The sequence below is a fragment of the Megalobrama amblycephala genome, linkage group LG16 (genome assembly GCF_018812025.1).
Source record: "Megalobrama amblycephala isolate DHTTF-2021 linkage group LG16, ASM1881202v1, whole genome shotgun sequence".
NCBI lineage: Eukaryota > Metazoa > Chordata > Actinopteri > Cypriniformes > Xenocyprididae > Megalobrama > Megalobrama amblycephala.
In genome coordinates this window covers 15,579,308-15,592,421 of record NC_063059.1, presented here as the reverse complement: position 1 = coordinate 15,592,421, position 13,114 = coordinate 15,579,308, and the positions used below count along the sequence as shown (strand labels likewise).

The 13,114-nt window shown below is 35.2% G+C and overlaps 1 protein-coding gene across 1 annotated transcript; it reads left to right on the top strand.

Annotated features, from left to right (window-relative positions):
* Window positions 1–4,566: 4,566 nt before the first annotated feature.
* On the top strand, window positions 4,567–12,893 carry LOC125249782. The gene is made up of 8 exons (XM_048162166.1): window positions 4,567–4,835; window positions 7,847–8,170; window positions 8,254–8,574; window positions 8,650–8,772; window positions 9,784–10,092; window positions 10,252–10,554; window positions 10,638–10,946; window positions 12,550–12,893. Exons 1-8 carry the CDS (start codon window positions 4,790–4,792, stop codon window positions 12,861–12,863), a joined length of 2,049 nt encoding a protein of 682 aa, XP_048018123.1. The 5' UTR covers window positions 4,567–4,789; the 3' UTR covers window positions 12,864–12,893.
* The last annotated feature ends 221 nt before the right edge of the window (window positions 12,894–13,114 follow it).

Genomic DNA, 13,114 nt, shown 5'->3' with positions numbered 1-13,114 from the left:
AAACATGTGTATATATATATATATATATATATATATATATATATATATATATATATATATATATATATATATATATAAATGAGAGGAATAAATCAGAATAAAAGCTGTATGTACAAATCACATAATCTTCATTTCAAGTAAAACAACCTACAAAACTGCTGAAAGCTTAAGACTAGCAAAAAATTCATGTTGATCATTATGAGTAAAGCAGGAAATATTAATCTAAAGGTGCTCTTAATATTTACTCATTTTAACACATGCATCGTGTTTCTTCACACTCTCAGAAAAAAAGGTACAAAATCTGTCACTGGGGCGGTTTCCTTTCAAATGTATTAATATGCACCTTTAGGGGTAAATAAGGTACAAAGGTGCTCCTTTTGAAAAATTACCACGCCTGTGACAGCTTGTGAACCTTTTTTTTCTGAGAGTGAGGTAAAGAGGATACATTTTAAAAAGAAAATAATTAAATATTTTGCAAATAAATCGCAGGCACAACTTCAATTCAATCATTTAAGCAGAAGCCTCTACAGCAAAAAGGCTTTTTAAGATCATGAGCAACATAAATTCAGTCAAATGTGTCCAAAACTTTAACAGATATTGTAAGTTTGCAGAGATTTCAATGGGACATAATTAACGATCTGCCTTGCCTTCAGAATTAACTTCAAGAGAAAAAAGTAATGTACATACCGTCCGATATAACTGGACTTACAGTGACAAAAATGAACATGAGCAGGTCCATGTTCAGCTGAAGTTATGATCATCTCTCTGGATCGTCAAAGTGAAAGTGATCTGGCACTATGTTCAAACCTGTATTGCTTTCTTCCTTGTGTCACAGTACTGTGCTGTTAGATCATACACAAACACAATGATGAAGATATAAGGCAGTCTTTAATAAGTCCACAGGTAAATCCAAACAGAGAGAACATCATACAGCACATGTAACACAGATGAGACCTGACAACCATACACACACTGAGTGAAGGGATGGTGAAGGGAAGGCATGCTGGAAGAGGAAACTGGAGGAGGTTCCGGAGGAGGATGGCTGACCGGGAGGAGGCGGAACAGAAAAGTGCAAGGTGGATTGATCCAATGGGTGGCCTTGAACAGGGGCGTGTGGATGGAGACCCAGGCCGCAGCCAGGAAAGTGGCAGAGGTCATAATCCTGTGCATACAGTGAAAATGTTTGCAGTGCCAACAAATTCTGTTCTCCCAAATATTTTAAGAGACAGTGGGACAATCTGAGCAAAATACATTACATGGATCAATGTAAAGGACTTCATTTCAACACAATCTGTAGTAGTTTGGATCCCTGGATATTAATATTGATCGTAAACAGTTGGAAAATATTGCTGTATTGGGACATTTGCCATTATACATTTATAACAATAATATCTTAGTCTAAACCTAAAGTATTTTATATGTATATATATATAGACCTTATACGGTCACCGGTGGAGTCTGGATGTCATCTAGTGGAAATGTTTGGTACTGCACACAAAACATCTTACTGAAAGTTCTTTTTTTGAGATATCAACCTAAACCCTTTGCCACAGAACTTCTTCAGATATTTAACTTTGATTTTCTTGAAGTTTTAGAGTTGCACATGTTTTGTAAAATATGTCATCAAGTCTATGCTCAAAAAGTTGGACAGTTAACAGGTAAAACAACATTTTTTATTTTAAAAAAGAAATGATAGCTCTTTTTTTACCATCTGCAGCTGACAAAATATTTTTCAGTATTGCAATAAGTGGGAAGAAATAACTTGGCCCATTTGTAGTAGCCAGGTTTGGGATGGATGTGATGAATGATACCTCAGAATCGGTCCAAATAGCCCGAGTACAGCTGGCAAAACTGCTGGCATTGGGCCACAATCACACCAACAAGAATGGTACACTTACTCTGTACTGGCCCAAGACTGGGTACTGAAACTGAGCCGACACTTGGCCACAATCACGCCAGCTCTTAGCTTGTACTAGTCTTGTTTATTAGTTTAAAAAAGTTCAAGTTCTGAGTGTTTTCATATAACTCTGCCTTCATTCATTAGTATGTTCACCTGTAAGGGAGCGTTGTTTGTTTGAGCTGTTTAATATTGGGATGTTGTTAAAAAGCGATAAATATGCGATCTATTCAATTAATTTAACAGGAGAAATTTCACATTCATTACAGTTCAAATAAATTAATTGGAATGATTGTTTTACTGCTTGAAGTTTCTGTTGATGTCTGAGTGTCCAGCAGATGGCGCCAAATCTCCATTCAAACTGATGACGAGATTTCAGTCCTAAAGGCACATCCAGAATATCAATAAACATTTTCATAAATTTGTAATTAATTTATTTTTTTATGTTTGTTGTCTCGATGCAACATTGTACTATAATTGAAAAATTTAAACATTTGGCATTTTCATGTAGAAAAAAGAAAATAAAAAAATATTTATTGAAAACATCAATTTCTTTAATTAGACACACTTGAACAAACACATTTATCTAGTTTTTAATGTATTAAAAGTTTTATATTTAATAAAAAGTAACATTTTACATCCAGCTGTTGTCCTCAGGCAACATTGTACCACAGTGGAACACAAATATTACCAAACCATCATATCTTTATGTTATTATATCAAGTTATCATATCTTCATCCTCATCTCCATCTTCTCTCTCACCCTCACTCTCTCCCTGACGGATTGTCACTATGATTTCATCTTCCTCATCACAGTATGACCCTTCATTAACTCCTCATCCTCATCCTCATCAACTGCCAGTGCTACCTGTGTTTTACACCTTTCTGAAGTGCTATAGAAAATGTGCAGATCATAATATCTGCAGATATAGTATGTGAATTAGTATTCTTATAAGTGCTTTACAAAATCATGTGAAAATGCCAACATATTTAGATAATTCTAACTCTTTTCCTTACAAATATAATACATTTGTATTCAAACCTATTATGCCTGTATGGCCTTATGCGATTCCAATATGGTACAATGTTTCCTTGAGGCAACACACAGCTTTTGGTTATTTTCTCTAAAACATTTGATGATATATAATGTAAATTACTTAAAAATACTTCTTTACTTGCCAATGAAGGTGACTCATATTTTTCTGGGTGATTAAATGAATACAAACAAGTGAAAAAAGCACTTTTCATTGGAGAAAATATGGAGTCATGTGACATGTGCACATGTGCTGAAACAGGACACAAAATGGACCCCTGTTGGTCATGTTTTGGTCTTTTTTGCACTTTTATTGATTAGTATTTGAGTTATTCTGTCCTGAGATATGTTTGATCAATCAATTGGTGCCTTATTTTATTAAAAACAAACTAAAATAGACCATGTTGCCTGGAGGCAACACCGTACCATAGAGGGATATATATATTATATATATATATATATATATATATATATATATATATATATATATATATATATATATATATTTTTTTTTTTTTTTTTTTTTTTAAATGACAGCAGTCACATAACCCATAGAGAGATCGCACTGTCAACGACTTTAGGAATATTTTCACATTATTTTTACACTTAAAGTCATGATATTAGAGTTTTAAAATCAAACATTTTAAAAGAGATCAATACATCACGGTTGTTTAAACCAATGAGCATTAAGCTGTGTCGTCATCAAGTCGTTTCCCATCGTGCTTTTGGTCAGCGCAGTCGGTGGAGAGGAACTGCGCTCGACTGCAGAATCCGATGAGGCCGCCTCGCCCTCGCGAGAGGTTTTTGACACACGTCAGCATGACATCAGAGCAAGGCGGCCCAGCCTCGGACACATTTCTAACCGGCATGCATCTCGCGGTGATCTCCGGTGATCGGTTCTGTGCAGATTTTTGCTCATCTCAAACGAGCCTAATATCAGCAGTCTCCTCTGTAGGATCACGTGATGATGATGATGATGATGACGTCACTGCAGCTGAGAGGATTAAATGACGAGGAACCGAAAGTGAAAGTGAAAGTTAAAAAAAAATACTACACAAATAACACCTTTTCAATCGTAGTAACTTAGACAAGCAGCTACAACCTAATTTCCCTCAAAACCAACTTTCCTCTGCAAAATACATTGATCTCATGAGCAGAAGAGAGGCAGTTTCGAAGGGACCATCTGCAAAGTTGCTACAAAAGCATTCAATTACTTTAATGTTGGTGTCGCCAAATTCAGTTCACACATAATGATGCCCTTGTAGTTGTACTACAACACTTATTTTGGGAAAATGTCTTTTTGCATAATTTTTATGATTTTTCAGTGAAAAATATTCAATAACTTGACTATCAAAAATTATATTTAATAACCTCACTGAAATACACTGTCCAGTCACCAAATTCAGTTCACACATCACTGCTGTCCTGATAGTCATACTACAACACTTACTTTGGAAATATATGCTTTGTCTACAGTGGTTCACACACTGTGTTTTTTTTAAAAAAATATGCAAAAATACATTTTTCGAAAATAAGTGTTGTAGTATAATCATCAGGACAGCAGTAATGTGTGAACTGAATTTGGCGACACCAGCGTGTAACATTTAAGTAATTGACTGTTTCAATTACGCGCATAGAGATCAGTGTATTTTGTCCACTGGAGGAAAGATGATTTTAGGGGAAATTAGGTTGTATAGCTGCTTCTCTACATTACTAAAATTGAAAAGAGGTGTTATTTGTGTAGTAACAGCGTTTAGATGACGAGTTATTGATCCGGGAAATTCCAAGCCCGACAGAAATAACGGATCGGCCACCTTATCAAGTCGAGTCATGGTTATGATCTTGAATGCTACAACAAAATGAAGAAACAGTTATTGCTCCTTTATTTCGCATTATGTTTGGACGGTAAGTCAGCGGGTTTTCATTGTGTAGTGCATGTCATTTTCACGACAGCAGAAGAAACTCATTTCGGTCTCAATCATTAACAATAGGCTACTGGTGTAAGGAATTACTTTTTTAAAAGTAGCCTATAACAGAATCGGAAACGCGTACGGATTACACACTCGCTCATGTTAATGAGTCGGAAACATTTCAGGGAAGGAAAATATCCCGTATAAAGTAGCAATCTTTGGCACTCTGTCAAAGCAGCAAGCAAAATACCCTGCAAACACGCCACTGCGGGCTTTTTGCGGGCACTGTGCTCATATCGTAATATTCTATTATTATTATTATGTTATTATTTGAGAGTGAACTAATCATTTAAGTCCATGATGGCCCAGTGTGGCCTGTAGCCCGTTCGGACCCAGAGCAACTTTTGTACCTTTGGGCCCATGCAGGTTTTGTGTAGGCAGCCCACTTTCGTTTCCCATACGCTGTTTGGCTGTATTTTAAAATGTTAATGTGAAATTTAATAAGAACTTTCATTTATATGGAGCCCACAAAGGGACGAGGTGGTGGGAAAAAATTGGGATGGGAGGGGAAAAAAAATCAAAACTTTTGCATTACATTGCGGAGATACGCGCCTGAAGGGACCGTCTGAAAAGTGCAAAACCCAAAACCCTTTTGCTGAATTGAGTTTTATATTATGAAAATACTCAATAACTTCACTGTAACACACTGAACTGTCACCAAATTCAGTTCATACATAACTGCTCTCCTGCTGGTTGTACTGGGAAACTTAGTTTGATTAAAAAAAAAATGCATACATTTTATGATTATTTATTATGAAACAATCAATAACTTCACTGTTATTAGTAAAACTATTAAATACATTGTAATGCCATCAAATTCAGTAAGCAGTTATCATGCAAAAGCTGTTGTAAGTAAGCTGTGTACCAACATCATTTGTGTAAAGAAGGCCTTTAAGTGCTACTTGCCAAACTAAGTTTTGTAGTACCTAACCAGCAGGAGAGCAGTGATGTATGAACTGATTTAGTGACAGTAGAGTGTGTTACAGTGAAGTCATTGAGTATTTTTCATAATGTAAAATGAGCAAAATGGATGTATCTCTGCCACCTGCTCATAGAGACCAATTTATTATAAAGCATATTTGAGGAAAATTGGGTTGTTGTAGCTGGTTATCTAGGTTGCTATTGGAAGAAGCTGCATTTGTGTTTTAACAACGTTTAGCTCACGTGTTATTAATCTGGGAAGCTCGAATCTGTGAATATTTTGCCAACTTTGCTGAACTGCTTGACATAAGCACTGACTGCATTTCTTTATATTTGAGTCCAACAAGTTTAAACTCTAAGAGCTGCGCATTATTTGTGTGCATTATTAACGTATGTTACTAACTGAAACACTACTGCCAGCCAGCGGGACATTAGAGGAAGTGTTTGTCCGAGCTCACAGCAAGGGAACCATTATAACTTTGCGAGGGAACGCAAAGTTTCTCAGGGAAACGCGAAAGTTGCGCGAGGGAACTCAAAAGATTTGAAAACCACAACAAAAAATTCCTCTCATCCTATTTTTTTCCACCACCACATCCCTTTAGGGGCTCCGTAAATGTATAACTCTGCACAGAAACAATAAAAATTAATGACAAATTACAGTAATTTATAATGAGTTTATACAGTATTTTTCTGTTTTCTTAAATTACATACAGATGTATGTAAAATTACAAAAATAATCTGTAATTAATACAATAACAAAACAGATGATAAAACGATCAAATGACTGGCAGCAACGGCTGCCAAACAAAAGCCTTAAAATTTAAATAAAATGTCCTTATTTAAATAAGCTGAAAACACTGTCACATGACCAGCAGCAGAACATTAAACACTAACAGATCTGTCTAGATCTAAACATCTTCACTTACTACAATCTAGTCTGACTATTTCTTTCATTCAAAACTTTTAGATGTTGAAAATTTATTGAAAATAATAAAGTTTGAAGTCACTGTTAAGGAGGTCAGTGTTTGCTTTAGTTGGGCTCTTAACCCTTGACTTTTCAGCATCAGTTTTTCTCTCTGTGTGTTTCTGACGCATATTTGTTATAGCAAAAATTGCAAGAGAAATTGTGGTCGGATTAATTCAATTACTTATTGATGATTCAATCATCATACAGTGGTCTGATTCACTGATCTCATCCAGAGTCTGATCTCTGACTACATTAGCTGTTAGTTTTGCAGCTTTACATATCACTTTGTAGATTTAAAAATATCAGAAATTCAGAGTTTTTTATTAATTATATAGGAAGTGCGTTCAGCTTTGTCTTTTAAGCTGGGGACACACTTAACTTTCTAAGACTGAAGAAGACTTACACATGGAATTTAAACACCGACTGTACGTGACTGGCTCTGACTGATAGCGAGTATCAATTTACATTCATAATCAGCTTTACAATCTTTAAGTGTGTCCACGGCTTACACAAACATCAAGATTCAGTGACCGCAACAATGGTGACAATCAACAAAAAGCTTTTTTGTGACGTTAGCTTGCTTAGAGTTGATCTGTTTATCTGAAAATTTTGTCAACATTGTTGAGGTTCATACACTGAATCTTGATGTCTGTGTGAGTCTACATGGTCCTGGCTGAATAATTTCCTCATAATGACTTGAAAATGTTCAAAGTATTAAAGCAAGAATAAATTTCATGCAGTGGTATCCTAGGGCTAAATCTAAATAATGTCCTCAGAGGTCAGTGAATCAGACTCTTACATGTGATACATCTTTATTGATGATAAAGATGATAAACTCATCTTAAATAAGTCAAAGATATTTCATGACTATTTTATATAAAAGCCTTGTACAGATTCTTCACAAGTGCACACTGTTATTCACACTATTTTATTATGCAAATATAATCGAGCGTCCACAAGGTTCATTTCGTGATATGTAAATTCACTGTATTCTGTAGTATTTAGTGTGCTTGTTTACTGAAATTGAAAACGTTCTACCGGTTCTGTTTGTTTTTCAGGTGTGTTTGGGGAGACGAAAAGAGTGTCAGTGAAGGAGGGAGATTCCTTAACTCTACCATCTAACATCACTGAAATACAGAGAATATCTTTATTGATGTGGATGTATGAATCTCAAAATACTATTATTGCTAAAATCGAGGGGACAACTCAAACCGTATCTTTATATGATGTTGATGATGGGAGATTCGAAGACCGACTGCAGCTGGACAATCAGACTGGATATCTGACCATCAGTGACATCAGAACGAAACACTCTGGAGATTATTACATAAAGATCATCAGCACTGAGACCTTAGTCAATACATTCAGTGTCACTGTCCATGGTGAGTAGCTCAGATATATCTAATTATTATGTAGGTTTACTTTTAAAAACGCACTAAACATCAAATAACTATTTGTTTTCCAGATGTGATTTTTGCCGGGTTGGAAAACAAGAGAGAAGGAGATTCTGTGACTCTATATACTGGTTTTACTGATTCACACAAACATGATCTAATGCGGTGGACATTTGGACCTTTGAATCCAGACACTCTTATAGCTGAAATGAACATAAAGATTCATCAGATCACATACAGTTCAGATCATTTATATAAAGACAGACTACATCTGGAAAATCAGACCGGATCTCTCACCATCAGAGACGTCAGAACTGCAGACGCCGGCGTTTATCAACTACAGATCTCCAATAGTAAAGAGACCTTATACAAGAGATTCAATGTTTTTGTTGGTAAGTAGCTCATGTTATATCATGTTAGATGAATTTGCAAATGCTATTTCCTTACAATAATCACTGTCTTTTCAGCCGTTCCAGATCCAGGACTGTCCACTGGATATATTGTGCTGATTTGTGTTTGTGTCCTTCTGTTTGTGGCTTCAGCTCTGGGTGTGATTTACTACTACATGTTCAGATACTCTAAACGGAAAGGTAATCGCACTACAGCTAATATAGTGAAAGGAATAGGCCTATATAAGAGATTTCATTTGCATTAGTGCTGTCAAATGATGAATCGCATCCAAAATTATAGTTTGTGTTTACATAATATGTGTGTGTGTGTGCTGTGTATATTTATTATGTAGATATAAATAAACACACATGCATGTATTTATTTAAGAAATACTTGCATATATACATGTACTTATATATATTTATAAGTAATTTATATTAGAAATATTTTATATATAAATATAATATATTTTTGTTAAATATATACATGCATGTGTGTATTTATATCTACATAATAAATATACACAGCACACACACATATATTATCTAAACACAAACTTTTATTTTGGATGCGATTCATCATTTGACAGCACTAATTACTATGTTTTCTTATATTGTGCAACTACTGAATCGTACAGCATATCTTAAGAAAAACAGTAATTTACTGTTGCTGTAGAGAATTACTTGTTTTTACTTGAGATATATTAGAGGAAGTTCTAGAATCATTTAAATGCATTTTAAAAAGTTACTTTTAAAAACAACAGAAAAAGAACATCCCTTCATTAGAAATCTTAAAATGTTGGGAGCTTTTTGCTCTGAACTTATTTACAGTAGTTTGTTCATTCAAAAAAATGTACATGAAGGTGACTCTTTAGTTAGAGGCTCTTTTGACTACTTGAACATTTTAAACATCTTCATGATGGCAAAAGTCAGAAAAGAAAACAATGTCAGTGAACAACACTTTTGAATCATGTTGAAAACCAGGTCTGTTTCTTGTTAGAACAGCTCCTTCATTACAAATGCATCTGTTCATATCTCAAAAATGTGTTTTGGGGTTTCATCACCCTTTAACAACAAAAGTTTTGTAGCATAGCTATTATTTCTGACGAAACTTCATTTACAGTGGCTTATTCATTCACAAAAGTTGTGAATTTTGACAACTGGATCAATGAGTCCTCTGTTAAAAGATTTCATGTCTTGGTGTTGAGACAGAAAAGAAAACGTTGTCAGTGATAGAAGGAAATTCTGCCACGCTGACAACCGGTGCAGCTGAAATCCAGAGAGGCGATGAAGTACGCTGGATGTTTGGACCACAAAACAATGTCATTGCTCAAATCGACAAAAAAGACGGTAATATTTTGTATACCAGCGATATGCACTTCAGAGACAAACTGCAGCTGGACCAGCAGACTGGAGATCTGACCATCAGCGACATCAGGATCAGAATCTCTGGAGATTATTGTCTGGAGATCACCAGGAGCAGAGCGACCAAAATGAAGAGATTCAAAGTGATTGTACGAGGTGCGTAGCTCGAATACATAATATACCCTACTGTATTTTTCTGTAAATGTGTGAATTTAATCATTTTGATTTTCATTGGGGTCATCATTGGGTGTTGAGTTGTTCACCTGCACATGTCAACATGTGTTTATTTGTTTGTTTTTTTACTGTGAAATGAAGTGGACACACTGAAATTCACTGAAGGAGAGACTGTCCATCTGAAGACCGGTGTTACTGAAATACAGAAAGACGATCTGATACTCTGGAAATTTGAACCTAAAAATACTGTCATAGCCAAAGTTGACGGAAAAACAGATAATACCAGCATTGACGATGAGGGATTCAGAGACAGACTGGAGGTGAACAGTCGAACTGGAAACCTCACCATCACAAACATTAAAAGCATCGACTCTGGAGTTTATGAAGTAGAGATGAAGAGCAGCAATAAAGTTTCATACAAGAAATTCAACGTTCTCGTCTGGAGTGAGTAGCTCTAGATAATCACAATATCGATAATCTGGTTCACATTCGCATGTTTCTTCTAAATGTTTCTCTTGCTGTGGCAGTGAATACGCTGAAACATACAGTTGGAGATGCTGTGACTCTTCAAACTGGTGTTACCGAACTCAGTGATGATCGGATACTGTGGAAGTTTAGCGATAAAGAGACTATCATAGCCGAGCTCATCGGAGCCACCAGTAAGGCCTTGTTCTATGAAGGTCCTGATGGGAGATTCAGAGATCGCTTGCAAATAAACCAGCGAACTGGAGATCTGACCATCAGGAACATCAGCAGAGCACATTCAGACGTTTATACACTACAAATCACCAGTGGCAAGAAGATCACATGCAAGAGATTCGTGGTTATTGCCCACGGTGAGTAAACCAATCGTATTAAAGCTTTCAATGCTCTTAACACAGAATATTAACAGTAACAGGGTTCATCCAAAAATTATTTACTCACCCTCATGCAGTTCCAGAGCTGTACGACTTTCATTCATCTTCGAAACAAATTATGATACTTGAAATTAAATCCACACTGTAAAAAAAAAAAAAAAAAACTTTGCTGTCTTAAATTTAAGTACAGTTTTGCAAGTTATTTCAACTTAAATTACATTAAACTGACTTAAAAAAGAGTTGAATCGAATATAACTGGTATCACTTTATTTTACAGTCCTGTTCCCCATGTACTTACTATGTACTTATGATAGTAATTGTAATAACTGGGTAATAACTAGGTACTAACCCTGAACCTACCCCTAAACCTAACCTTAACCCATGTACTTACCTTATATTACCCAGTACTTTCTTGGGTAAGTATACTGTAAATACATGTAAGTGCACGTACTGTAAAATAAAGTGCAACCATATAACTTAAAAAAATAAATTATAATAATTTCTAAGCCATTTTAATGTAGCTTAAGTTGAAATGACTAACAAAGTTAAGTTCATTGTACTTAAATCTAAGGCAGCACGTTTTTTTAACAGTGTAAGAGTCTTCTGTTCCTCCATTGAAATCCATGCAACTATCACCTTGAAGCTTCAAAAAGTTTATAAAGATATTGTAAAACTAATCCTTATTAATTGAGAGGCTTAGTTCAAATTTTCTGATGAGACTCCATCACTTCATTTGATGAACAAACTGAATTTAAGCTTTTATTCACATATGTACGTAAAGTTATGTACTGTGTAACATGAGAATGAACCTCATTGGTTCTCACTGACACGTCAAGCAAGCATGTTTGAACTTCAGTTTATCAGATCTTATGTGTGTGTTGATGAATGTTTATATGTGAATAAAAGGCTAAATTCTATCTGTTCATCATATAAAGTGATAGTGTCTCTTCAGATAATTCAGACTAAATGCTCGATTTATATTGATCAGTTTTATGATCTCTTTATGAGCTTTTTTAGGCGTCAAAGTGGTAGTTGTGTAGCTGTCTATGGAGGGACAGAAAGCGCTCAGATTTCATCAAAAAGATCTTTATCTGTGTTCTGAAAATGATTGAAAGTCTCACAGGTTTGGAAGGATAAGCAGTTAAAGGTTAATTCACCCAAAGAAGATCAAATTTTCATCATTTACTCACCATCATGTTGTTGTAAATCCATAAGACTTTTATTCATCTAACTTTTTTTTAAATGTTACTGCTTGTTTCAGAATGTTCTGAGAACATTTAAAAGTAACAATGTAACAACATTCTAAAATGTTATGTTCCCTTAACATTTGCATAATCAAGAATCACGGGATGACCACGGCTCTGTCTAGAAACACTGGTTTTGATTGTTAATGTTTGCTCAAATATAATATTATTTGAGTTTTTTTGCAGTTTGCTTAAATAAGAAAATGTATGCGCCTAACCATGAGCCGTAACCCTAACTAATACTGAAAAAATAAGCCCTCTTAATTAAATAGGTTTCCATAATAATGACATGATCTGTTCTGCTTTTTTCTTATATGTGGTGCTGGAACAAAATAAAGAGAAGACTGTGTCAGCGATGGAGGGAGATTCGGTCATGCTAGACAACGATATTGAAATACAAGATGATGATCAGATACTGTGGCTGTTTGGAGCTGAAGACAGACTCATAGCGAAAGGAGAAAGAAATAAAGATTTCTGCACATTTGACGGCGCTGAAGGGAAATTCAAAAACACACTGAATCTGGATCATCAAACTGGATCTCTGATCTTAACAAATAGCACATCTGAACACGCCGGAGTTTATAAACTACTGATCGTCAGCAGCCGAGAGACTAAATACAAGAGATTTAAAGTTACGATCCGTGGTGAGTAACATGGTGATCTTATTTGGTTTGGCTTAGGGTTCACTGTCCATGATTTGGGGGGTGGAACTATCCATTTACAAAAAAGCTTTTTCAAACAGATATATATTTTTTTATTGTTTAGGTGGAGCACTCTTTTTCCAAATAGTATTTAAAGATAATGAATTCTAATTCTTAAGTCTAAGTAATACTGCGGCTTTTTTACGGTTTGACACTCATTTTTAAACATGATTATCATTGACTTTAACATGATTAGTCCTGA

Bases quoted from the DNA above. Each gene is read 5' to 3' on its own strand.
- LOC125249782 (XM_048162166.1), top strand. From the start codon at position 4,790: ATGAAGAAACAGTTATTGCTCCTTTATTTCGCATTATGTTTGGACG. The intron at 8,575-8,649 runs GTAAGTAGCTCA...CTGTCTTTTCAG, and splicing joins GAGATTCAATGTTTTTGTTG to CCGTTCCAGATCCAGGACTG. The intron at 10,555-10,637 runs GTGAGTAGCTCT...TTGCTGTGGCAG, and splicing joins ATTCAACGTTCTCGTCTGGA to TGAATACGCTGAAACATACA.